We start from the raw sequence: 27,689 nt of genomic DNA, 5'->3' as shown, positions 1-27,689 counted from the left end.
GCGACGCCCCTGGACTACGAATCTGAGGAACTTTGTGTCCTTTTAGAATGGGGATGTGGAAGTAAGCATCCTCGAGGTCCGACGACGATAGGACGTCGCCCTCCTCCAGCTGTCCCAGCACATGCTGGAGGGTGACCATCCTGAATTTCTGTGCCTTGATGTACTTGTTTAACTGACGCAGATCCAGGATGGGGCGCCAACCGCCTGTCTTCTTTCTGACGAGGAAGTACCTTGTACCTTGAGTATACTCCGTAGCCCCGGAGCCTCTTGGGGACGAGCTCGATGGCACCCTTCTTGAGCATCGCCCTTACCTCCAACAGCAGTTGAGGGACGTGATTCTCCTTCCTGGCCACGGTAGGAATGCGAGGACACTTCTTTTGAAATTCTAGCGAGTGTCCGCGGGCCATGGTGTCCAGCACCCAACGGTCGGTGGAGATGGACTCCCACACGCTGATGAACTTCGTCAGCCGGCCTCCCACCGGCGTGTTTCGGTGGGGGCCCGACACTACGGCCGGTTCAGTCCTGCTTGGAAGAGGCCTTGCCTCCTTGACGACGGCGGCGAGACCCTCCTTGGTTGCCGCAACCTCTGTAGGCCTCCTTGGATGAGGAGCGGGCTGCCTGGCGGTACGTAGAAGAGCCACCGCTGGATCCCTTGGAGGCTCCCTGTCTGCCTCCGGAGCTCCGAAAGGGCCGCCGTTGCTGAAGGACTCCTAGGGCTTGGGCTGTCTCTGTTTCGTTCTTGATGGCCTGGAGGGACTCATCCACCGTCTTCCCAAACAGGTTGTTGTTGCCGTCGAACGGCATATCCAACACTCTGGTCTGGACGTCCTGGCGAAAGTCCGTCGCCTTGAGCCATCCTTGTCGAAGGCAAACCCCGTTGCCCAGCTGGCGAAATCCAGTATCGGCAATGTCCATTGCCACCGTTATGGCGTGATCCAATGCCACCTCACCTTCCTGCAAAATCTGTAGGGCCTCCGCCCTCTTGTCGTCCGGTAGGAAGTCTAGCATGGGAGCTATCTTGAACCAAAGCTCCCTGTTGTAATGGGCCACAATCGCTAAGGCATTGGCCGCCTCAATCGTCGTCGCCGCTGACGAGATGACTCGTCGTCCCATGGAGTCCAACTTCTTGTCCTCGCTGTCCAGCAGGGAAGTGAAAGTTGAAGCCGCCGCACCCGCCACCTCTTCTTGGCCGCTGCCGAGACGACCGACTCCGGCGTAGGCTGGGCCCTGAGGCACAAGGGGGTGGCATCGGGGACCCGGTACTTCTTCTCGTACCTGTCCCTTTTGGCGGGTGCCGTGGAAGGGTTCTTCAGGATAGCCAGCCCCTCGTCCCAGATGTCGAGCAACGGTACCGCGAGGACCGTCTTTCTCTTGGACTCCCGTTGTTGGTAAAGAAAGCCTTCCTTTTTCTGCTCCTCGGGGCAGAGCTGGAAGAGCTTGGATGCCCTGGCTATCATGGCGTGGAAAGAGCCAATTTCGTCAGGCGGAGAGGCCCAAGGGGGGGGGGGGGTGATGAAGGAACGTCCGTTGCATCATCGCCACCGTCGTCGTCCGTCCCTGTCGCCGTATCCGTCGCCGTATCATCCAGAGGGTCCAGCGAGGGGGATGTGGGGTCCACAGGCCTCGTGGGCACGAAGGGCGGTGCGGGGTGGACTCTCCTCCGCTTGTTCGGAGGGCTTCCCGACGGTCCTGGTTCTGGATCCTCCGTCGGGGTCCGTGGTAACCTTGTCCTTATCTCAGTACATAAGGATTGTATCGCCAGCAAAATGGCCGCCGAGCTATCCTGGTGCTCGGGCAACGGTTGCGACGGGCGGGATGGCAGATCCACTGGGCCCTCGTCGTCGCTATCTTCGATCACATCAGCAGGAACCTTCCCCTGGGATCGAACCTTCTCAAACCTCTCGTTGAGGCCTTCGAACCTCTCATTGAGGTCTTTCACGGTTTCCACCAGATCCTCCTCGGAAGCTGAATCAGAGTCTGAAATGGCCACCAGCCCCCCCCCCTCTTTTTCCACCGGGGTCTTCACGGGGGTCTGAACGATGGGCTGGAACGAGGATTCCCTCCACGGTGGCAGGGAAACTCTGGGCCCCAAGGCCGCCTCCACTGGCGTAGACTCTGCCGGCTTCGCCAGGGCCGCTGCGACAACCTCGATAGAGGCCTTTGCCGGGTGGATCAAGGCCCTCACCACCTTGGGTGCGTCCTGGGCCTTCGCTTTGGGGGGAGGGCCATCGCCTCGCTCCCCCTCGGCTCCCTTCGAGATCGACCGGGGCCTCTCCAGAAGCTTACCCGGGTTCTCAGACTTCCTCTTCCGCGAACCAGAGCGCTGGTTCGTGGTTGATCGTGCCGGGGAAGTCGCGCCCTGCTTGGCAGCCGAAGAGCCCGACCTTTCGGCGCTCCCGGTGCCCACAGACTCGCGGTGCTTGGCCTTCTGTTGGGCCCCCGTCGCCGGGGCGCCCTCACAGGACTTAGAAGACCGCTCAGCTCAGACTTTTTCTTCGCCTTCTCACCGGCTGTGCCCTTCTCCAGCCAGGCGGCGAGGCGGGAACAACAATCTTGCTTGGACCGTTCCAACAGGTTCTTGCAGAACGCACAGTCCTTCTCTACGTGCGTCTTGTCCTCATGAAGGCAGTAGAGACATCTCGAATGCTCGTCCTCCTTGAAAACATTTTGCATTCCACATCCCGGGCAGCTCCTGAACAGCTTGGATCCGGGAGTCGAGCTTCCCTTGTCCTGGGCCATGTCCGTTGAGGTAGGCCTCAGATCTTCTGGAACCTCCAAGAAGCGTAACTCGACGAAAACTTCACCCTTGAGGGGCGTAGAAGAATTCCGAAATGGGTCCCCGTTATCGGAAGTGGAAACGGTGGAGCTTGAGGCTCGATTAAACCGAAAAAATGAGAAAATCTCCTGAAAAAGCGCAAAAACGCAGTAAAAGCTCGAGGGCTAAAGCACGAGGACTCCCAACACTTGAACGTGCGGTAAAAATCTGAGGATGGCTGCCAGGGGAGGGGCTTAGGGAGAGGGCAGTCATTGGCTGGGGGCAGTATGACCCAGAGATCAGTGATTGGTTACTACTAAGAAAGACAGATCAGAAACGAAACTGAAACAGATTTTTTCTTTACCGAGGATTCCCAGCCTGACGACGGGGAATATTCATGAGTATGTGAATCCATGCCAGACCCCATGCTGGAGAATATTGGCTAATTCGGGTTTGGATATAGCCTTAAAATTGAACTGCATATCTTGCAATGTTTGTGTCGGTGCCTTCACATGAACTGTATTAGCCATGGTACCCATACTCCTCCGATTGCATTCAATATCGTTTATCGGGTCCAGTTTGCCCTGCATGGCACCAAGCAGCATCGTTTATGATTCTATCTGAATTCTTCACGTACAGGGTTTCTAATTCTAATTTTTTTAAAAGTTCTTTGGCCTCAGAATGTGACTTACAAATTCTATCATTGAACCAATTATTTTTTGCTGCTATTACTGCCATTTTAAAAAACCTTCACAGCCAGCTTATATGCCACCAAGCTAGGGGTATCCTGTAAGGATCTCCATGCGTTCAAACACTTATTTTTGATTGCTTTCAGCCTTTGTAGGTCAGGAGTAAACCATTCATTGCCTTTTTTTTTTTAAAGCCGCTCTTCGTTTTCAGAGGTGCTAGGGTGTTAGTGGCCTCCTACAAGTGCCGCAGGTAAGTACTGACAATATCCTCCGCTGTCTCCAGTTTAAGGAGTCTGTTTTTTTTTTTTACATTCCTTACAGTGACACTTTTTCCCCCTGATCCTAGTCCTAATGGGTTTTTCTAAAAAGTATGGTGACATGAACGAACCAGTGGTCTGACCATGGGCAGGAGGAGACCACTAGATCATCAGCTTTGATGGTATGCACTGCAACCCAGTCTAGAGTATTCCCTTTAACATGTGTCAGTATTTTAACCAAATGCTCAAAACTCAGGATTATTTAATTAATCATCCAAAGATGTGTCAAGAGGCTCATTACTATGGCGCAGCCAAAAATTAAAAATCACAGAGGACTGCTGCTTTTGTTTTTGGTTTAAGAATAGCTAGCAAAAAGGTTACAGAATTGTGTAGGAAAATCTGGCATAGGGGCAGGTGGTCTATACACCAGAACCAGATTGAAAGTGGTTTCAGCGTCCGCACTTATTTTTATGTGTAATAATTCATTACCCTTGATACCTGGGGAAACTACTTGCCAAATAACCATGTTAGATTTAAAGAGGACGGCAATCCCACATCCTCTCCCCCTCCAATCTGTCTTGCCGGATCACATTATATCCAACCAGAATGGCCAATGCTCAGGTAGGACCTGCTGCCTCATGGCACCAGGTTTCATTAAGTGCAAATATGTCAACATCCTGATCACTAATATAGGTTGCTACTTCTAATGCATGTTTAAGAAGTGGCCTAGTATTCAAAACAACTACTTTTAGACACAAAGTGTGACCACTTCCAGAGTTCTGAGTCTTGTTGTCCAGCAGAAGGGGGAAGGCGTGCCCATCTCTACAGACCCCAAGACGCTGCCCCCCGGCTATTCCCGAAGCTTGTCTGCCTTGTAACCATTCCCACTCTCCCCCACTATGCTGCTCTGAAATGTCTGTTACAGTTACCAACTGATCCCCCACAGAGACATACGGCTCTGCACGTAAGTCTTTTACAAAAGGTTCTTTTGCACGAGCAATTAGCGCAAATTCCCCTTGCCTCACTGTATTTTGTGCTGCTTGGGTGGAACCCACTACCCCTATAGAAGACGCCCTTCCAAGAAAGCGCTGGAGAATATCCGCGCTACGGACACAGCGGGTTTCCTGCAAAGGACCTCCTATTTCTGAGATGCATTATTGGCTCACTGGCTAAGGAGACGCTTTTCTCAGTTTGTCTTTCTTGACCCAATACACATTGAATTTCTGCAGTCAAATGCAGATGCTTTCTGCAGCAAAGCAAAGGAGGTGCACTTGCCCTACAGTAGCAGGGACCTTCTGCGCTTCACCGGGTCTTTGACCTTCAGTGGCAGGCCAGAACAGCGACCTCCCATAATAGGGCTTGGCCAAAGTCCCCCTTCCTCAGAGGGCCTTTGGAGTAGTCTTGTTCCTGTGCGTGTGATTCTGTATGCCAACATAATGCTCCAAAAGGAGGGACCTACTTGCAAAAGAGCCTGCTGCCACTGCACAGACCACGGGGTGGATCAGGACCATCAAAGTGTCCCACAGATCCACATGAGGGACCTGCACAGATAACATCAGCAACAACCCTGCAGCTCATTGTAAGTGCAGGTTCATGCCTAGGAACCTCTACTTATCCACTACACCCAAGCAATCTTGAGCAACCCTAGCTGCAACTCTAGAGTGTCCCTAAAGCACTGGTATACTGTACCTGCTGCACCTGCTCACAGGAACACCAACCTCTCATGAATGCAAAGCATTAAGTAGCACTGTAGCCATGCAGGCTCATTGCTTAGTAATTGGGAGCAACCTTGTTGCTGTAGATGCCCACCTCAGTGTTGTTCTTCCCATGACTGCCTTTCATCAGTCAATTCAAAGCTGGTGTCCTGCAGTGCCACACTAACTCGGAAGAGAGAACATTCCAAGGTGTAAGTTATATACCGAGGAAAGCGGAGTTGAAACACAAAAGGTAGGTCACTCCTCAATTAAAATGCATTAAACTGAACTGCCAATGTTAAGAGTCTTTACACTAGAATGACGAGTGTGTGCAATACCCTGTAAAAGGGGATAGCATACTCTCACCACTAATTAAATAGGAACCTTTAATCTGCGTGTAGGGTGTTATACAAACTTAAAACTGAAATCCGACAAGAGAAAACAGAGACGTGCATTAGAAGAAATGTTGACAGGTAAAAATAAAAAAAATTCCATCTCGCCCTTATACATGTGGGAAACCGCTCTTCGTTAATCCTGTTACCAGAGAGTTTGTATAGGCCAAACATGCAACAAGGGGGAATCTTCTCAATAGTTTTAGGAAATTTTCGATTGTTTCTACAATTTAGTTATTTATTGCATTCATCAGGTCAAAGGATACGGTGTATCATGTGGTCTAAACCGTTCCATCGCAATATTCATGGGCTTTGCCATCCAAAATGCTAGGCAAAAATCATTAGAATTGATGGCATAGATCATTCACGAGTCAAAGGGACCTACCTATAGTTTTGCACAGCTATACAAGTGTATACACCTTTGAAAAATGATCATGTACGATAAGGTGGTTCAGAGTATTTTCTCATTAATGCCCATAACTTCAGCTAGATGTAACACGACCACCTTCAGAGATGCTTACCTTGAGGTTACTTATGTAAGCATTGTTAGAGGTATACTCCCTTCTCGCTGGTCATCTAGACAAACATTCTTAGACAGGTTGCCATTGTCCACTCAGGAGACACTCCTGGAAGAGCCAGGCTACTTTCATATATGGACAGTGACATATTGACCTCATATTGACCGACTGACATTGCACGTGTCCAACAGCGTTGGGCACTACCTTACACAAATCATTCATGAACCACTGAAGGATGACACTGTTTCGCAGATACAGAATGTGCACATTTGAAAGATGACACACATACAAGGTGGTGGTTTGGAGTATATTCTCATTTATGCTCCTCTAGTTTCTGCTAGATGTCATGTCTTTAAGATGCTTATGCTCATGTAGCCTATGTAAGCCTTGTTGTGTGTAATCCCTCCTCGATGGTCTACCAATGAATGTTGAACAACTGGCTCAAGCTGATGCTCGAAAATTTGCCACTGAATTACCACATTTAGATATTCTTCATCTAGATTTAACCTAAAAATACAACTCTGCCCACATCTAAATACCATTTGGGATCAATTCCTGCCTCTTGTTGGAGGTGTGCCTTTACAAGACTGTCCATGTAAAGTCTTCCTCTGAATGGCCTATTTCCACAAAACGTGGTACCAATGGCACGTGCTCTTATGCAGCATTTGTTCCAGAATTCTCTTCCTGACAAGCATTTTTGTCATGGTCAGGCTTTTTAAACCTACCTCCAAATTGAGGTTCACAATTAGTCATTTGTTGCCTGGGAGGCTTTGGCAGCCTTCATGGTACGGTCTGCGGTAAGGTCAGTGCCTTGATACTCACCCCACTTATAAATGGCAGCCTCTCCAGTTCCTATCTTGCCAGGTCGTTTCCGAAAACCAGAACTGGAGAATGGTACGTATAGTCGGTCTTGTTCTAGCAAACGCGCCTTGCAACATTTTTCTACAGCCTTTTTCTCTGAGCTGTATCAAGTGTGCACAGCTGTGTACACATTGCAGCAACATTTAGGACCACGGGACTTGGTTTAGTTATTTAGTTTCCTTGATTATTTCATACTAACCTGGAGATAGGGCTATTGGCCAGCATCTAGAGTGCTGCCTCCCCCCGCCCCCCACGGCGATCAGGACATGCACCAGAAAGCGACTTTGCGGTCTCCCCAATGTTTTTTTTAACACTATTTATAGCACTTTGACATTACAACAGAAGAGCGAGGAGTGACCCTCCATCCAGGTACATTGATTACCTTAAGAGGGGTGGGGGGTGGGCAAACCTCACAAGCAATTATTTTCCCTTTGTTTCCCCACTTAAGGCAGTTCTTCCGACTTGATCTGCTTGCCTGCATACAACAGCACTCTAAAGATTGTCTTTGCACCAGGGCAGGAAATGCAAGCGGGTTGTGGTCTATTCCCACAGAACCTCCTTGCTTGCCTTGCCTTGGTGTCCCCCCTCCATGGTCGCCAAGGCCAGGCCAGTATTCTCAGTGCACCAACCTACCTTCCTGGACCATGGAGTGCTTCATACAGGAGTTGACAGATTCCATGTTTAAACTCCAAACAGAGGTTAATACATCTAGACAAGAGAACACAGTTCTCTTCCAAACCATTTGACGCCCTGATTTTACCGAGTCCTCTAACCAGCAGGTGCAGAGGGAGGACCCGCTGGTCAACCCAGTGGTCAAACGGCAGCAGGAGCTTCTCCAGCGGTATTCAAACTGTGGGGCGGAATCCCCTGGGGGGGGCCACGGCCTCATGTGCAGGGGGTCACACACACAGTCTGAATTATTTTGAAATGGCTTTTTTTGTCATAGGACTAAAAAAACAATCTGGTCTTCAGCATGCAATGAATATCGTGTGGAATGGTACTGTTTACACTAAATATCTAGACAGAAATAAATTTAGTGCAATGATAACCATATGCAGGTAAATGGTACCATTACACACAATATATATTGTATGCTGAAGACCAGATTTGGCACAATGGCCACAGGATACAGTATTGTAGCTCTCTACACTATTGGGCATTAGACCTTGCATGTTCTGTTAAACCATGACATTAGTCAAGTGTGATTTTGAACATGCAGGCGATTTGAGGAACACCATAAAAAGAGGGAGATTGCTGAGCAAGCTAAGGGATTTGCATCCGTGATAGGTCTTTCTACCGGATACCCACCTTCATATGCTTGAAGCAACATATTTAGGGCTTCCTGTTTTCTTTTCTTTTTTTATTCTCTGGCTGAAATATTTTCAAAGCTTTAAAAAAATGAAATCTGCTTTGATAATTCTTTTCGCCACAAAAAAATGGCAAACAAAACAAGCTTTGGCAAAGCCAGTGTTGGCTTTTTATGCCCATTAAACAGTTTGCCAATCACTGCCATGTATATGCTCAGGTACTCGCACGATTCGCCAGCTGTCGCCATTTTATGGACAGAACGGAGGATAGCACAGGGACAACACGCTGGTCCTGGAAGTAAGACCACGCAGAGCACCAGAGGTTCGAATCCTGGATCCGCGCTTAGAAACCAAACTCAGGTATGGTATTCGGCGTGTTATAAAAAAAAATGAATACCACTGTTAAGGTAGCGTCTGCAAAGACCCATCTCCTTTTCACACTAAAACCTAAACTGTGGGCTTTATCACGACTTGTTTAATCGTGTCAGCTTAGGTTCGTAAAGACTGCATGTTAGTGCATTGTAAATGAAAGAGAAATTGATTAAATTATTCATTCAGTTCAAATATTTGTGAGTTTTATATTGTACCTTGATGTCGCCAGCAGCCACTTCAGAATGTTGTTTTATATATATAGGTTGTGTATAAGGAGCCATGTGGTGCCAAGCGTTCATTTGATAGCACCGGGCACTTGCACTCTTGGATTCATATGTGCATAATAGGTTTAGTGGGGCTTCTTCCATTGGAAATCAGGAGGCACGGTTTATCACAATTAGGTGCAACTTTAAATTGCTCCAACAGAGATTTCAAAGGGGAAATCTGCTCAGGCACACCACTATTCAGCAGGTGGCTTTTGCTGGAGATACATTATTTCAACTCACACCAGAGAGGACATCTCCACTGGGGGGACTGAAACAAGTGTGCCATGTACCAGACAGGACACCATCACTGCAATGCTCGATGGGAACACCAACTACATGACTACAATCAATTAATCACCTCACACAGGACACCAGCATTGCAAATTTGAAAGCCGACAATGGATGCAAGACTAAAACATATGCACCTAAATACAGGAGAGGGCATAAGTAAAAGTGTCCCACAGATACTTCAGCCAGAACATGACATGAGCAATAAAATACTGAATAGCGACCAGCACTGAAGGATTGAAAGAAGCCTACATCACACAAGAATAGAAAACTGCACTGCAATACTAAAAGACAACTCACACTGCGGGATTAAAACAAACATCTCAACCAGGACAAACCACCTCGTTTCCTTCTACTGCCTCACATGATAAAACTTGTTCTAGAAAAACGTATTAATACACTTTGGGGATGGAGGTAAGAGTGGTAAACCGGGTTCATTTAAAAAGTCTGTTCTAAAATGTAGCACTTTGAACCATTATTTAAATCTATTTATCTGGGGAAAATATGTATGCTGCTCCACTTAAAAAATTCACCAGTCGCCGCTGGTCCTAGGACTGTGCTGGGAGCAGGATGGGGGGAGCCCAGGGACTGTGGTGGGAGCAGGATGGCGGAAGCCAAGGGATAGTAGTGGGAGCAGGATTGGGAGAGTCCAGGGTCTGGGTGTGTGGGTGGGGTAGGGAGAGGCAAGGGACTGGGCTAAGAGTTGGATGAGGGAATCCAGAGACTGATGGAGCAGGTGGGAGCCCAGGGACTATACTGGGAGCAGGGTGCGGTGACACTGTTCTAGACCTTCATTGAACCCTGCCACTCTTCCTGCACCCGGAGTGGGCCCCAACATACCCACGCCCAATAAGTACGGGACGGATCCTAAAGAATTGAAGGCCTTCAGTACCCAGTGTATCCCCCTACACTGTATGCCTCTATCAACTTTGGAGAAGACCGCCCTATACTGGGCCACCCCTTTCGTAGATACTAATTATCCAATCCTCAACAAATATGATTACCTTTTTGAGGCCTTTCAAGCCATGTTCAGTGGGCAGTATGCTGCCCAGTCACTCAGAAATGAATTCATGGATCTACGTCAAGGAAACCAGGACCTACTATGGTACATTGCTCAATTCAGGAACTTAGCATCACAGACTACCTGGCCTGAAGCTGTGCAACTAACAATCTTTCAGAGAGGAATAAGAGACAACCATAAAGACGTCCTTAGCCAAGTTGGTCGCAATACCTCCGGCTACCCTACAGGAATGCATAGCATTGATTGAACGACTGGATCAGAGATGGCAGGACCGAAAAGGGGAACACAGATGTTCAGAGTGGCGACAAGCACCATTTCCCTTAGATCGTAAGAACCCTCCTCCCGTACTAGAAGGTGAATCCATTCAACTCGGGAGTACACGAGGTCTGGTCACACCCGAAGAAAGAAAGGAGAAGGAAAGGCAATCTAGGTTTCTATTGTGGCAGCCATGATCATTTGTTAAGAGCCTGTCCAAAAAGACCCGTTCCTAAGTCGGAAAACTACAGTACACGTCCATGAAAAGGGAGAGATCGACAAGTCCTACCTTGAAAATCCCAAGTATACCCATGCAACCACCAAGGCATTTCATAATTCTGGTTACCCTCATAGGGGGGCTTCTAAGGAATGGATAGATGTGTTTGCCATGATCGATAGCGGTGCCACAAGTAACTTTATCAATGCCTCTTTTGCCCATGGGATGCTGTGAGGTGTGCTTAAGAGATCGGAAAGCACGAGGGAAGAGGGCTCTAAAACTACTCCCTACTAATATCAAGCAATTTCCCCACAGGTTTACCAGAATGGAGTCTGAGGAGAGTTTCAGGCAGACTACAGGTCCCAGCATGCATTGCTACCCCAGACAAGTGTCGGTACACAAATTGAAAACATGTAAAACCTGTACTCAGTACAAACCTCTACACTCACCTTACGTACGTGGGGGCTGTGCAGCGGGAATCAGAAGTCCATGAAGGGTAGGCAGAGGAACGGGTGAACAAGGAGAGAAACCGGTGACATGGCGGAACAGGGAATGGAGAGGGGAGGGGATCAGACAGAGGACTGCGCGTGAAAACACCTGAAGGAGGGAAGGGTGAGGGGTGGAAGAGGTCAAAACCTACACTAACCGCTTGCTGGTTGTTCTCTTTTCCCCGACTGGAATGCAGCACAAGGAGTGGACTGAGGACGTGGCTCGCTACGAGTGGGCTTACTAATACGGAAAGGACCCAACAGCGGGGTTGCCCGTACTCCAGTCCTAAGAAGCTCACGGCATGCCAGAATAAGATTGCAGAAGAGAATCATCGTTTCAGTCGATTTTTCTTTTTCGAGATTCCAAAGTGGCAAATTCCTGACAACTGCATCAGGTGTACTATTGTCCGGAAGGCAGCGGATCGCTGAATCTCACGAAGACTCTGAAGGTCTATATCCTTATATTTCTACATTTAGTACCGATCATGCTGAACCGTGAGTTAACGACCATTGAAGGCTGAATTCTCGTTTTTACAACCCGACGAAAAGGAAGGCACAGCATTGTGAATATTTGTTTTCTTTGTGGGACAGTACTAATTTGTACATAAAATGAAGACCTTTCAGCTGAAATCCTTACCGTGTCCTGCCTGCTATATAACAGATGCCCATCCCATTAATCATAACTAGTTGCAACCATTATTTCAGTCGATGGTTCCAATTTAACCTCCGGACCCATCACTCAACAGACCATTCCATTGATCATATGTTCCAAGAGACATCAAGAAACAATTCAGTTTCATTCCATCGTCGCTGCCCCCCATTTTCAAGTAATTCGTGGGATACCATGGTTCACTATTCATAGCCCTTTGACCGTTTTGCAGCACAGAAAACAACTTCATAGGAAGTAACTGTTGGAAAACATGCCAAGTCATGTATACCAAAGAAAAGATACTACTGGAGAAACAACCTTGTACTGCCTTAACCCAACCAACCGACATACATGGGCGTACCATGACTATGCAGACATGTGCAACCCCATGGAAGCAAACAGACTACCCCCTCATTGTCAGAACGATTGTCAGAAGATCAAGTTATTACCCGTGCTCAGATATCCTATGGAAGGAACTATGCCCTGACCGAAAAAGAGCATGTTATCTTAAAACAATACATCAAGGATAGCATAGAAAAGGGTTTCATCCGCCATTCCACTTCTCCTGCAGGAGCACCTACATTCTACATTCCCAAGAAAGACGAAACCGAACCCAGACCATGCATGGACTACAGGCAACTCAATGATATCACCATAAAAAAAATAAACACCTTACCCTTAATTCAAGTGCTTCTGGATCAGGCCTGGCACAGCACCATCTATACTAATCATGACCTAAAACGTGCGTACAATCTGGTGAGGAAAGCTGCAGCAGATGAGTGGAAATCTGCATTCTGAACCCGTTGTGTGCATTAAGAATACCTTTGTATGCCCTTTGGGTTATGTAACACTCCTTCAGCCTTCCAATACTACCTGAATGATGTCTTCAGAGACATACTAGACTACCTTGATGATATTTTGATATACTCAATCTCTAAAGAAGAACACATAATGCATGTAAGGGAAGTATTATCTCGGTTAAAAAAACACCACCTCTATCCTAAAGCCTCAAAATGTGTTCCATCAACAGAAGGGGGCATATTTGGGTTACATCCTGTCCCCAGGAAAGATCGAGATGGACCCCAAGAAGATCAACGCTATTCTGGAGTTGCCTATCCACACATCCATCAAGGGCCTGCAAAGGTTCCTTGGCTTGGCCAATTTTCATAGATGTTTCATTGCTCAGTACTCTCAGATCCTGGTGCCCTTAAGGGACATATCTTGACATGGAACCATCTTACTGAAGAAGACGTCGACTGTTTGAAGTTGAATTTCACTACTGCCCCGGTTTTAATGATTCCCAATCCAGAATTCCCATAAGTGGTAGAAGCTGATGCATCCGATTATGCAGTAGACGCTGTAATGTCCCGAGCAGATCCACGATCCAAACTCATCCTACAGCAATCACTCCAGGAAATTCAATGCTGCAGAACAAAACTACAGCATATTCGATAGAGATATTAGCCATCATAGAAGCTTTCACTACCAGGAGACATCATTTAGAGGGAGCAACGCATCCCATCCTTGTTATCACGAACCACAGGAAGCTTGAATTCTTACGCACTGCTTGATCCATCAACCAGGGACAAAACCGCTGGATACATTCCTTTTCACGCTTTCATTTCAAAGTCAACTACACTCCCGGCGCTATTCTCTCGAAAGTACCAGATGCCTGTGGAACATGTTGGGGACTACCGTTTATTACCACGTCTCAAATCCTCTGCATTTTTCAATCCGAACTAGAAGGGTATGGAGAGAAGCTCTGTGAAACAACAATTCCTGGAGGAAAACCCTCTCCTCCGGGAAAAACACAGTCTTATTTCACGGGACTAAATTGTGGTTGCCTACCAAAGCGATCCAAGCCGGCTTCCTCAAATGATGCCATGACAACAGGACACTTTGGTGTCTTCAAAACGCAAAAAAAAGGTGGAGAGGTATGCTTGTTGTAAGAAGTGGGCCACGGAGTTGTGAGACACTATCTACGAGGTTGTTGGTATCTGTGCTAGAGCAAAGGTTAGAAGATAGAACACGTGTCTTGGCCAAGAATGTCTTTTCACCTCGTTTAGTCAAAATTTTTCCATCAAGCAAATCCAAGGAAACCTTGATTAAAGAACCTTAACCACGTTTTTGTTAAAGGGGGCCCTTGAAAGGGACATACTGTCATTTTATTTTTAACCTACCACCAAATTCAGGTTCCTAATTAGTCATTTGTTGCCCAGGAGCCTTTGGCAGCATTCATGGGCTCACCGGTACGGTCCACGGTACGTCTGTGGTCTTGATACTCACCCCACTTATAAATGGCGGCCTCTCCAGCTCCTGTCTTGCCAGATAGTTTCCGAAAACCGGAACTGGAGCATGCCATTTATATCCGTTGTGTTCGAGCAAAAGTGTCTCGTGACGTTTTTCTACAGCCGAGGATTGCTGCCGCCAGCGAGTTTCCCATTCTGGCCTGCGAGCAGTATCAAAGTGTACACAGCTGTGTACACATTGCAGCAACAATGTTTTGGACCACAAGACTTGGTTTAGGTAATTTAGTTTCCTTGATTATTTACTACTAAACTGCCAGTAACCTGAGAGATTGGGCTAATGGCCAGCATCTAAAGAGGGCTGCTTTTTCTCCCCCCCCCCCCATGTTGATTAGTACTTCCACCAGAAAGCGACTTTGCACATTGCCGTTAATGCAGCATTTGCTGTCTCCCCGATTTGAAGAGGAGTGACCCTGTATCCAGGTACATTGAACAGGCGTCAGATCCCTTAAGATGCGGAGGATATGGAGTGGTGGAGAACCCATTCCCAGGGTTACTAGTTTTGTATATTTGGGAATCAGCTTTACTGAGAACTGGCGAGGGTTTGGCCACGTGGACAAACAATGTACGAGGATGAGACAGGCCTTGGGTGGCATATCCTGTTTTCAAAATGACTGTTTAGGGCATCCACTCAAGCTTATCCTTGAAGTCTACAGGGCACAAACCAAAACAGCCACTAACTATGGGGCTGCCCTGTGGGGCATTGAAAAGATTCCAAGCATCGGAAAAGTTGAGAATAGTTTCTTAAAAAAACTACTTGGGCTCCCGCAGTCAGCCCCAAATTATGGCACCCATTTGGAACTAGGGTGCCCCCATATTGGTGATGAATGGTTACTGGCCCCCCTTGCGCATTGGTTGGCGTTATGGTCAAATCAGAAAGCCATTCTTTCACATAAAATCATAACTGCATTGCTAAGAAGCCCGGCCACCATGAAAATACCGTGGCTCATTTACATTGAGAAATGTGTGAATCAGTTAAACTGTGCGAGCCTCATCTGCCCTCCAGCCTTTTTGACTCAGAGTGTTGTAAGGGCCCACAAGCAATTGTATAAATCCACCCTTGAGTCAAACAGAGAGTCTGTTGCACTAGGCACTTGTGCTAATAGAAGGCATGTTGTTTTAACTATCGCAGACACTATCCAGCCATACTTGTTATTTAGTAACAAACCTTATGACCGTTGGGCACTTACAAGAGCACGATTTGACTGTTTATGGTTGGGGGCCCGCACAAAAAACTGGTCTCACAATGCTCAACCGCAGGCTTGTCCTTGCGGTCAGTACCCCGTGGAGGACCTTTTGCACTTTGTGTTGTTTTGTCCAACATATACGGACTTAAGGAGGAAAACACTTTTGCCACTATTGAGGTCAGCTGGATTGTCCCAAGCCAGACCAGCCCTTTGCTATTTACTCTCAGCTGCCACGTTGCCAGTGGCATGGGGCTCGGTGGACTATTTGAGAAAGTTCTGGCACAGGAGAACTAAAATCATCTCTCAAAATTAGACCGAACAATGACAATCTAATGACTACTCAAGCATTCCCTTGGAGGATATTAATTGCCATTCACACATGCACTTTTAAAGTTTTGCCATTTTTTATCTAATGTGTTTTTTTACTATGTCATGTATTTTGTATTGTATTTTATCTTGTATTGTTGTTTATGGAAATTTGTTTCCGAATAAACGTATTGATTGATTGCCTCAGGAGGAAGAAGGGGGTGGGTGGGGATGAACCTCACGAATAATTATTTTCCCTTTGTTTCCCACTTACTGCAGTTCGTCCGACTTCAAGATCTGCTCGCCTGCATACACCAGCACTCTAAAGATGTTCTTTGCACTTGGTTGCAGAACCTCCTTGCTTTCCTTGGTGTGCCCCATCCATGGTTCCCGAAGGCCAGGCCAGTATACACAGTGACAGTCATGCACACATATTGTTTATGGTATCACATGGTAAAACGTAAGCAATTACTTTAATTTACTTTTAAATAATTTCTTCGAATTTACTTCAATTTAAATAGATCGTTGTGGGTTAAGGGGGGCATGGAGCACCTCTCCCCTAAATTAAAAAAAAAGAAAACTGTAAACATTCTAAGTAATTACTATGAAGTAAATTATATAATACACTTTGGCAAAATTACATGGAACCATTGTTTATTACAGGAAGATGAGAGCAAATATACTACATGGCTGATTTTGCAATTTTTAAAGGGTCTGAATACAAGGCAGTTTCGACCATTGTCAGGTACAGTTGTTAATCTCATGTTCAAGAACAACCCAGAGATTTTTCCTTCTACAGAAGCCAAACAGCAGTGCCACCAATTTCATCTTCATGGGACTACGGACACCGCTGCGCATCTACCCGGAAACCATCCTGGTACTGGCGATGCAGTTCAAACCTTTGGATTTGGAACTGCTGCCACTGGATCAAAGGACTTGCTGGTATATTGTCCAATCAGTGTGTTGCTGCATAAACATCCACTACAGCCAAAGCTAACAAGTAACATCGGAAATGGCTCCAGTCCTAAAGAATCAATCAGGGACAAGAGCACAGATAGTCCAGGACCACAATAGTCCAGGAAGCAAAGGCATTTGAAACTCACACCACGAGGTCTAGGAACATCACCAATTGGAGTGTCTGCATAGACTTGGTACTCGCCTCACTTTCTAGCAACCACAAGCTCCTCAGTCAAATATCAGGAGACAAAGAAATGAGAATCAGTCAGGGTTTGGTTGTCCCCAGAGACATGGGGCAGCGTCTAACCCACTCATTGCTGGTTAAGAAATCACCATGCCTTTGGAATGCACGACCACATTTTCGAACATGACTGCTGTAACTCTACCTTTGTTTTAGAAAAGCTTTGGATCAGACATCGGTTCAGGTCACACACCTAGTTTCTTCTGCAATACATACACTTTGTTTATACAGCTGCAAGAAAAGTGTTATTACCTTCCTAAAACCAAATATGGAGATTCAGCTTGGTTGATCAGATAGCTGTGGATTATACTAGATCCGGTGCGCTTCAACAAACACCTCTCCTTATGAGGCAGGCCCACCTTTGCTAACAGCCATCACACGTGAACCAAGGAAGCTACAGAGCACAGCCTAACCTCCGCAAACACAGAACCCATCTCCTGGTCAAGAGTTGCAAGTAGTTCTGTAATCCATTCACCCTCAGATGAAACCTGCGATTTTTAGATCGTTTTCTTTGCGCAGACTTAGAGGTCTGCCCTGCTATTTTCTATGTTTGCACTTCCACTGAAGAAGTATTTGCACTTTTATTAGAGCGCTCAAACCGCTCTGAATTACTCGGCTCAGACAAATGAGCAAAACCCTTGTTTAAAACCAGTGTAAAGGGCACAGTTTCACTGTCAAAATGCACATAAGCCACACAACTAACAAGGTACAGTGTGCTCATAGTTTAAGAAAACACACACACACCACAATAAGCACATACTGCGCAGTCCAGCACCATGCACATCAGACACACAAACCCCAACATACCAACATCATGCACATACCACACCTCTCCCAGTCCCCCGTTTCCCTTTGCTCAATCTCCTCCGACTCCACTTTATCTCCTCCACTCTCTTTCAGTGCCTCATCTCCGTCCCCAACCATGCAGCCTCCTCACCACCCAGTCTTTCCCCCACCACACCATCTCCTGTGTGCTCTCTTCTCCAACACCCCACACTCTCCCATCTTTCTGCTTCCTCCCATGCTTCCCTCTCCCACACCTCATACTTGCCTCCTCCTCACCATTTCCCTATGATGACATCTAGTAGCCTGCAGGCACCATAGCCCACGCTGGATACCACCAGAAAGGAATCGCAGCGCATAAATCTGCACACCTCACCCAACCTGGTAGGGAAGATCATTCCATGTCTGCACCCCTTCCAGGCTATCCCTTCACCTACCCAACACTACCTGAGGTCACAGGCCATGAACTCTGCAACTGCACAAATCCGTGCAACAAGATTTTGGAAATGGAAGATGTGCTATACAAATCCCACATAACATGTCCCTAAACAAACTTGTAAGCGGCAGCTGGTGTATTTGTGAACAGGAGCAACGTACATGTAAACGTGTCCAACATGCAAGAGCCACGAAATGCAGCAGGGGGGGCCGAACCAAAAAAAAGGGAGTCGTGGAGTTGCCCTTCTCAAATCTTTAAAATAATGGGTTAAAATGGTGCTTTTTTCAGCACTTTGTGATCAATCGGATAAAAAGCCATAGTCCGCAATCAATTTTGTTTGGTAGCACATGAAGAAAAAAAAACAAAAACACAAGAGATGCACAGGGCCATTTTCATGATGGCTTTGCCCACAATATATGCCAGTATATAAAACATTTTCAAGATGTTTGTGCCTATACATGTCATTGCATGCTGCACCAATGTATGCCAGTATCACCATATAAAGGATGCCCCCCTCATCCACCGCCAGTAAAAAATGTCATGCAACAGAAATAAAAGTATATCCAGTGTGACTATTCCAGGGAGATTATCCTGTGTAGTCAGAATTTATGCAACCACATATTCAATAATACCCAATTAAAAACGGTCAACTCCAGCAAACTGACCTTCCACCTCTCCAGTCCGTTTCCAACAAATGCTGTAAACAAAATACCAAACCATTCAAATGTCAAAAGCACAGTATCCCCACACACACCATTAAATTGAACGTCATGCACGCATTCATAAAAACAAACACCAACATACATACATACACACATCCCCTCTCCTCGGGACCAGTCTTCCAACGCCTCCTATTAACATGCACGTTTCTTGCACAGCCGAAAGGGGTCTCCAACAACCAAAAACGTGTGTAGCAGGGGGAAGCGCCCCTGCTGCGAGGCAGGCAGCACAGTCCCCGTGAAAATAAAGCACATGAGTGACTGGGCTACCCGCAGCAGGGGGGTTTCACTGTTGCTCTCTTAGAGTCAAGTCTCTGTCAAGTGTTTGATGAGTCACTCCTTTGAGGAATTAGAGCCCCCAAATGCTACCCTGGAATACTTCTGGTTGTTCTTTCCCGATACATGGATCTAAATAAACGCCTGAAGTGGTCTCAGGCGAGTTTGTGTACACAAAAAGGTTTACCCACATGGCCACCACTGTACCTAGACTTTGCAAACACCCATGCCTTTTCCCAGTGGTTCCTTTGCACACAGCAACACCCATAACTGAGGCAGACTGCACCTGAAGTGTTCCATAAACCCCACAACCTGGGGTTACCAATGAAGCGCCTCACAAACTTCGGGTGTGGACAGGGGGAGGGGGAAGAAGCACTTACCGCAAGCCAGTGAAATGGGCATGGATCTTGAGCTGTGCAGAGTAGATCTCAATACGTTTGCTCTGGATCTCGATTAGAGCTCCGAATGTTGGGACATACTGCAAAGTAAGAGAGAGAGAGTACACATGAGAAGCAAAGAGCAGAAGAGATGCACCGCGCATCAGGATATGCGTGATCATAAAGGGAGAGGAATCGGGCCAGCAAAAGATGGACTGCACTCTGGCAAAAGTTCTTACTGAAGCGCTGTTCTATGGAGACCCAAACCGCCCTGGGTGATCAGTTCTGACAGTGGGGTCTCTCCCCTCCCCCATCACACAAACCGGTTTTAGGAGAAGCGTATACGCAGGGAGACCGAGTGATTAAGTTAGGAGCTATATGCGAAACATCCCAAGTCACACATCCATTCACATCTACATTTTGACAGTGCCCAAGTCTAGTAGCTTGCAGATATTGTACTGTTAGGGTGAGTACTGTGACAACTGAAATGAGCAGAAGTCGCATGCATGAATCACTATCAGACATATTTTAATTATCAAATTCTGTGGTTATTTTTATGTTCACAAAATGTGCTTTGCTTTTACGTAAAAAGGCATGACTCCCCCAGCTGCTCTTGATTCAGTTCCTTGAGGAGATTGGATATTTAACCTGGGCTGGGGTGTCGCCCTTCAGACGGAGAGGGGTGGTGGGTCTAAACTTAAACTATGGTAATGATGTAACATGCCTAATATTTAAAGGGAGTGTTAGGGCTGGATATGTAGTGGTATGGAGTGTGTGTACCTTAATGTTATGTCTGTTTGTAGACCACTTTTGAAATTTTATTTCGAAGGTTTTTGTGGGGAGTATGGCATAGTAGCAGCAGGTGTACAAGTCCCTGCCATTCAAGTGTCAGTTTTACGCCATATTGGTGTAGGAGCGTATGCTGCAGGAGTATGGCAGAACAATGATGTAGGAGTGGTATGTGCGCGTTTGACATAGGAGTATCTGGCGTATCAGCATAAGAGCGTGTGTGTTTTAAGTGCATGGTGTTTAAGTAACATGAGTTTACTATAAAGTCATAAGAAATGCACATGTCAGTTATGTATGAAAGCTAACATTAAAGTGAGATCTAACTGAGTTGTGTATACATGCAGGTGTATGTTAAGTTCAAAAACAAAGGTGATGGCTGGAAGGTTTAGAATGAATCTTAACCACTGGCGTTGCTCTGGGCAACCCTCCAGACACCGGTCTTCGCCTGCCAAGCCATTACAGAAGGGGAATGACCATATGCAAATCAGGCTTGGCCTCACCCCAAAAGGGGCAGTCCAGCCGGAACTGCTAGGTCACATCCCTTCTGCACGAGACCACAAGCATCCCCAATCATGTTTCGCCCTTGTTGGGGCTCATCAGTGAGGAGTAGTTTGGGTCTCTAGGCCCAGCAGGCACGGGACCCACGTCTGGGCATAACCGTCCCACTCGGGTGACAAATCGAAAAAAGAGGTGATGGCTGGAAGGTTTATAATGAATCTTAACCACTGGCGTTGCTCTGGGCAACCCTCCCGACCGTATGTTAAGTTCATACATGCATGAAATTTAAATCTCACACATGAAAACTCACAAAGTCAGTCCTGACTTTGTTGGGAGTTTGTATATTGTGAACAAGTATGAAATGTACATCTTCGACACTTACATGTAATTAGTTTAAAGGGTGCAGTTATTCTGCACAGGCAGGATCCATAGATCAATCTCAAAAGTTTAACGTTGCAAAATGACTATTACTCCGACGATGTACATGGGGAAATAGTGGCTAAACCGCTTGCTCAGCCCCACATTTCTGCTAAACCAGAAGTGATCCCAATCAAAGATAAAATAGGCAATGACCAAAAGGTACACCTTCTTTGCCTCTTTTGGTAGGACAGGCTGTATCATCAGGACGGATGTGAGCAAATAACAGTAGCAAGACAAACAGCTTCAATACAATGGTTCCAAAATAGAAGAATGTCAAATGAAAGGTTCCATAAAATAGGACTTGGTTTGCATTGGTTATTTTATTATACCAATTAAAAACACTAAAACTCGACCACTGTAAAAGAAACCGACTACATAATTTGAAGGTGACTTCTGGGTTGATAAGCAGGGTTGTTCAGGCAAGTTGTTTTTCAAATGGCAAATCTTCAAGGAGTTTTTAGTAGAAAAAAGTAGAGTACAGGGGCATCTTGTCCCATAAGGAGACCGGGGGAAAGGGATTCTTCACAGTACCTTTAAGTCTGGTCTTTAGGGCTCGTCAGCGTCAAGCTGAGATTCTGGGCCCTTTTGCTGCAGTTATGCTGATACTGTGACATTTAAGTCGATGGAGTACCTTCGACGGTTAAGCGAGTCGGTTCAAAAGTGCAGGCTCATGGTTGGTCAAGTTGATGGTTTTGACAATGGATCTGTCAAGGCTGGCCTCGGATTTCTGCACCAATAGCCCACCTCTCAAGAAGTGAATGTGTGTTGTCATTAAAGCAAGTTTATTTCATAGCGGCCGCTGGGGAGAGGCTAGACAAGTCCTTGGAGATTGAACTAACCCGAGTCTCCCTAAACCACCAAACAGATACAGTATATATACACATTACCAGAACAGTTTACACACTGCCACATTTCCCTCACAAAATTCAAATGGTTTAGCCCTGTACAAGGAAATCTAATCCTGACAATCTCATTGGCTGCCTTCACTGTGGCACCATACCCTTAGACATAAATATAAGCCCAACCCTCTTCTTGGATTCCTTCCTGCAGTAGCCACAGCCCTAACATGGGCATGCAATACAGTTTTAGTACGGATTCCACTTGGTCACAAACCTGCAATGCAAAATCTGACACGCATGGTTTATTTATGGGCACTTTCCTTTATGAAAGGCTCTGTTGATCGGGCACCAACTCTTAATTTCTATTAACACTCCGACAACCTGGATCTTTATTCTTGGCGTCCTCTCGTGCCCTTTCCTTATGCGACTAACATTTCAATCCATCTGGCCTCAATCCCATTATACTCTTTCTTGCTAATCGATTTGTCTCTCTCATAGCCCTGTAGTCCTATTTGATTGCAGTCACCCTTCTACAGTTTTAGCCAATAACCCCAGATTGACCCTGCCAGGTGGCAGATGCTCATTTGGCCACTCAAACAACAATTTCCAAGCTCAAAGCACTGGGCCAATCGCTAGTCATTCTATTTCAGCTCCAAATAGCCGCTCCCATGTTATAACGGCTGTCCCTCTGCCAATCGATACCTTCCCCTTTGGCCAGCCAGTCTTCGGAACAGCAAGAAATCTAATTCACAAACTCAGGCCTCAGCCCCAATTTGTGGCATACAATCACCCAGATATTTCCCATGTGTGCATGTTAATATTTATGTATGTGTGTTCAAAACTACGGCATCCCCTCATAACTGGGTTCCCATTCAAGAGCCTTTTCCCACTTTGTATGAAGCTCTGCGCTTTAAATCTCATTGCGCTAAGTTGCACAATGTGCTCCAATATTATGTTGCTATGTGTATGCAGATCTAAATGCATCATACTAGATACAAACACAAAAAGTAACCTTAAACCTCAATTAACTATTCTACATACAAAACTGCGAAGTTGTAACAATATTGATCCATTCTTGTCCCATCATAACATTAATATGGTGCGCGCAATGTGAACCTCTCCTTTTGATTGGGATAAAAAATCCATCTATCCCAACAGATTCCAATGGATTCGTGTGTCAGTCAAATCAGCGGCAAGACTATGATTCTGCTAGGTCGAGTTGGTTTTACTGCCAAAATGCCAAACTCAAAATCAGGTCGAGATGAGTCAAGGCGGTCCGTTGCAATGGGTCAAACCAGTATTTGGATGGTTTCAAGTGCAGGAAGCAGTTTGAAGTTCTGTAGATTGCCAAAAGCAACACGGTAGCTGCTGTGGCGGTATGAAGTGCTTCCAGTGTGGACGATGTTGAGGCAACAAAGCATTAAACCAAACTGCTCCTAGACTTCTAGGTTGCTGGAAGGTCCAATCCAGGGTCTCCAGGACAACAGGGGTCTTTCAGTTCTGCACTTCCATTCCAAGAGGTTGGATAGCACTTACAGGAGGTCCTTTTCGCCAAACAGGATCCTAGTTGTAGTGCAACCAGAAAAGAGGAAATGCTCTGCAGCAGTTCACTCCCACTGTTCCTCAGGGATGGTGAAAGGGATTGGGGCGGGGGGAAACCGGTTGCCTCTCCCAAGGATGCCTTCGGCCTTCACCTCTCTGGTAGATGAAGTTGGAGTAGACTGTACTACAGAGGTTCAATGAATCTGTTGTGCCTTGAAAGCCCAAAGATGAATCCCACTTCCTTATAAAAGCAAAATGTCACAGCGGATTGGTCCAAAGCAAGCCTGCTTTAAGGGGCCAAATCCATGCTGTTAACAAGTGTCCTTTGCCTTCTGATATCATACCCAGAGTGACTTGTCCTGCAGGAAATGGTGGTTTGGCAGGAGCTGTAGAGTGCCCTGGACGAAAACAAAATGGAGCCTCCCTCTCTCCTCTGGCCACTCCAACTCTGCGAGACAGTCCGCCTACTGCAAAGGGATTCCAGTGGTCAGCATTCTGGTCAGTGTAGCTTTGTTATGCTACTTTTGAAGCACAGACTCCCATAAGATTGCATGGGGAGGATTACTGTGCCATGGGAGGAAGGTGTTGCATGCCTGCAGCTGGATCAAAGAAGCAGCTTCCTGGCCATCGTCTCACATGGCAGTTGTGGAGAAATACAGGCCAGACAACTAATACAGATCAGCCCGGTCATAGCTGTAGCCCTGCTCACAGAGCAGACAGTTGTTTGATATCAAATTGCTGTGGCTGTAAATTATGTGATCTTAACAGCTACCATGTTTCAACCAGGCTTAGATTTAAAGAGTAATACTCCACCAGGAGCACTAGGTTACACAATTAGGTTATGAATCAGAGTTGCTGAAGATTAAAAGCACTTCTGAGGGCAGGAACTTTGTGTTCCAGCAGCTGTCAAGAATGCACATGAATCTTTGAACGTGCCCTACGTCAATGCAGAGTTGATGCTGAGGGGGTCTGTAGACTATCTCAGCAAAGACACATGTTGCAGTATAATTTTGGCTACGGAGCATTTATGAAAGTGGGTCTGATTAGCAGATCACCCTTTTTGAAACAACGCCCTGCTTCATTTGAATGCTAAAAAGAATTAAAACAGAATATCACAAATGGGCCAGCTTGTGTTTCTAAATTATTTTTCAATGCTCCAAATCCTGATAAGATGTAGGTGCATGATAAAAATATCAAGCAGACAGTTTAAGATATTAAGCCCGAATGTCCCCCCTCCTCCACAATCCCCCCATTTGCTTAATGTTAAAAATATGAAGCCATCCATGAAAAACAAAATTTTAAATGTCGGGCGGATGACTCCAAAGATTACTGCGCTGGAGCTACTGTCCCCACCCCCAAATATATGCTAGATATGTAAGGGGGTGGTGAGTCTGCAAGGCACACCTACACACATCTAGACGGAAGATCTGCCGATTCACTAAGCTTGCTGCCCTCAACCCCAAATAATAAATAAAAAAAGTCTAAAACCTGTTAGTGAGCTAGTTACACAGGCGAAAATTCGGCTTAATGAATCAGAATATAAACATACACACAAAGGATGGCATCACTGGCCACCCAGTGGCCTCAGGCCACATTCACTGCACATTCCTTCCCTGCAAGGGAACTTTGCCCAGTTAAGGGAGTAAACATGGTAGGAATTAAGAAGGGACTTTTAGATATCAAAGTACGAAGATCCCATCTGTCTAATCACATACTGAATATTAAAACATACATATGTAAAAATATTTCACTTAAGTATATTCTACGAAGTATGGTGTTCAGATGGGAGTGAAGACATTTCATTTAGTGTAGAAATAAAGTTCATGTCCAATAAAAAACAATTACCAATGTGTGCACTCCTCTGAAGGACCAATATTGGAAACCACCATTAGAAGAAGCACAATAGCTACATATATAAAATAAATATTACCCAGTTAGACCATGCAGTCATTGTGTTAGACTGTGCAGTCACTGTAAGGGGACAAACAACACTAGCAAAAACGCATATGGCCATGCCCACAATACCCAAAATCAATTAAGAGTGGTCTAGAGCCACCATCTGGTGGGCAGACATGAATTTAGTTGCTATAACTTAAGTCACTAGTGCTAATATAGTGAGCCTTGTTGGCCATAGGTGGAGACCAACAAGGGCAGGGAAGCAGTTAGGATAACAGAAAACTAGACCCTCAAGTGTGCTTATAATGATGGCTAGTGCCCTGGTGAGAAGTCTGTGGCGTAAGTGACCCTAGTTTAGGAGTAGATAACTGTGGCTGGTTGCAATACGGTTATGGGTAGACACGGGTATATGTACGTGACTATTGAACCAAGAAACACATGCAACTCCGGACTAACATCTTATGACCATTTTATCTCGAGGAGGTGTTTGGACTCCATCCTTCTGAGCTGGATTGTCTTTTCGCCTCCCCCATGGCTTTGGGAATATGAGCAATACCAAAGCAGCGCATCATCCGCGCCTCACTGGGGAAATTTGGCAAAATGTATTGCAAGCGGGTTGTTGCAATCAAGATCGCCCTGAAATAGAAAAATAATCAGACTCCCACCCATATTGAAACAACAAAACGCATGGTATACATGATCTTACCAACATAGAAAGTTCTGCTTTCACAGTGGCATGCCTAGCCCTTCCTCCCTCCATCCCTCATCTGCCAACTCACAGATGCTGGTTTTGCTCTGCGTGAGATACAACGTACCAATGAGAGAGAGGCGCAGTGTGAGCTGGTGAAAAAAAAAGAGACCTGTCGTAAGAAGCCAGTGGTGTGAATGCAGGGCTGCCGTTGTTTTGAACGTATAGCAGAGCCCTCAAGTGTACCCAGTTGCCCCAGGGGTTGGTGGACTATTTAAAAACCCATTTCCCCTCTGTCAACGCAACCCATAGAACACAACCACGTCCGACGAAAAATGCGGTCCAGGTGTGGCATAGTTAATGACACAGCACCCATCTCTGCTCCTGAACACAATGCTCTGCATGATTTTAATGTTTTATGCTGGTAATGGAATAGCCAACTAAACCCAATTACAGCTTGCATGCAATGGAATGCTCTTTTATTTCCAGGTTTGCACAAACGACGGTCTTCCACCCTCACAGCGCTTGGAAGTGATAACAATGGGAGTGGGTGCTACAAAAATACCAAATAACGTAACTGCTTTGCACATGCCACATTTCGAAAATCCTTTCCTTGACTGCTTTGACTAACCATTTGGATGCATTTGTGGTTAACATCAGCAGTCTGAGTGAGAGCAAATCTTTAACGGAAGGCGGTTGAGAAAATATCAGAAACGCGCGTGCACCCAGCGTCCAATATACGTTTACGCCTGCTTCAGGGTGGTTCAATGCTTAACGGTGTGCCTCACCTGTTGTGATTGTCCATTAAAAATGGGGAAATTAACCTGGCTCCAATTTAACATTCGTGGACGACAAAGGGTTTTACGTTTATAATAGACTTTTTTTAAGGGTGCCCTTTGTTTGTGCACTTTTGGTCGATATGATTCGACAATTTTTTTTAAATGGTGTTTCTCCCATCTAGCCCACACCTCCAACCTGCTCAGCCTCCTACCTCGCCCCCTCCCAAACACAGTTACATATACACATAAATGTAGATTTAATTGTCGGTTTCGACCAAATGTGCACACGTTTAAACAACTGTCTACAGGTATACGTATGACCATAAGAAACGTGTGCTCGATGGATCTAAAAAAAATGATTCTGGGGAGTGAACTTGTTGTTTTGAACTGCATCAACATGACACGCGCAGCCCCTTGCTGAACATTGTTGAGCTAAGGCTTTTCTCTTATTAGGAAACTGTGCCCAGCGTTATTCCTTTTTGGTCTCAAACTCCCCCAGGAGGTGCTGCATGCACTTCCGGGAACTAAGATGGCGGCGACTCGGCGAGTGCCATGTAGCACTGCATTCGTGGCGATGGCCTTGGAAAGTCCAATCGATACAGAGAAATCAACCCCGATTTG

The 27,689-nt window shown here is 46.1% G+C and overlaps 1 protein-coding gene across 3 annotated transcripts in view; it reads right to left on the bottom strand.

Moving 5' to 3' along the window:
* Positions 1-27,689, bottom strand: part of BSCL2 (BSCL2 lipid droplet biogenesis associated, seipin) — a 244,555-nt gene that overhangs the window by 81,894 nt on the left and 134,972 nt on the right. For all 3 annotated transcript variants that reach the window (XM_069645174.1, XM_069645176.1, XM_069645175.1), the window contains exon 6: positions 19,621-19,718. In XM_069645174.1, the coding sequence (XP_069501275.1) occupies positions 19,621-19,718 (98 nt within the window). The remainder of the gene's footprint in view (positions 1-19,620; positions 19,719-27,689) is intronic.

Source organism: Ambystoma mexicanum, chromosome 2p (assembly GCF_040938575.1).
Source record: "Ambystoma mexicanum isolate Mex_15411 chromosome 2p, UKY_AmexF1_1, whole genome shotgun sequence".
Taxonomy (NCBI): domain Eukaryota; kingdom Metazoa; phylum Chordata; class Amphibia; order Caudata; family Ambystomatidae; genus Ambystoma; species Ambystoma mexicanum.
This window is presented reverse-complemented; position numbering and strand designations above follow the sequence as displayed.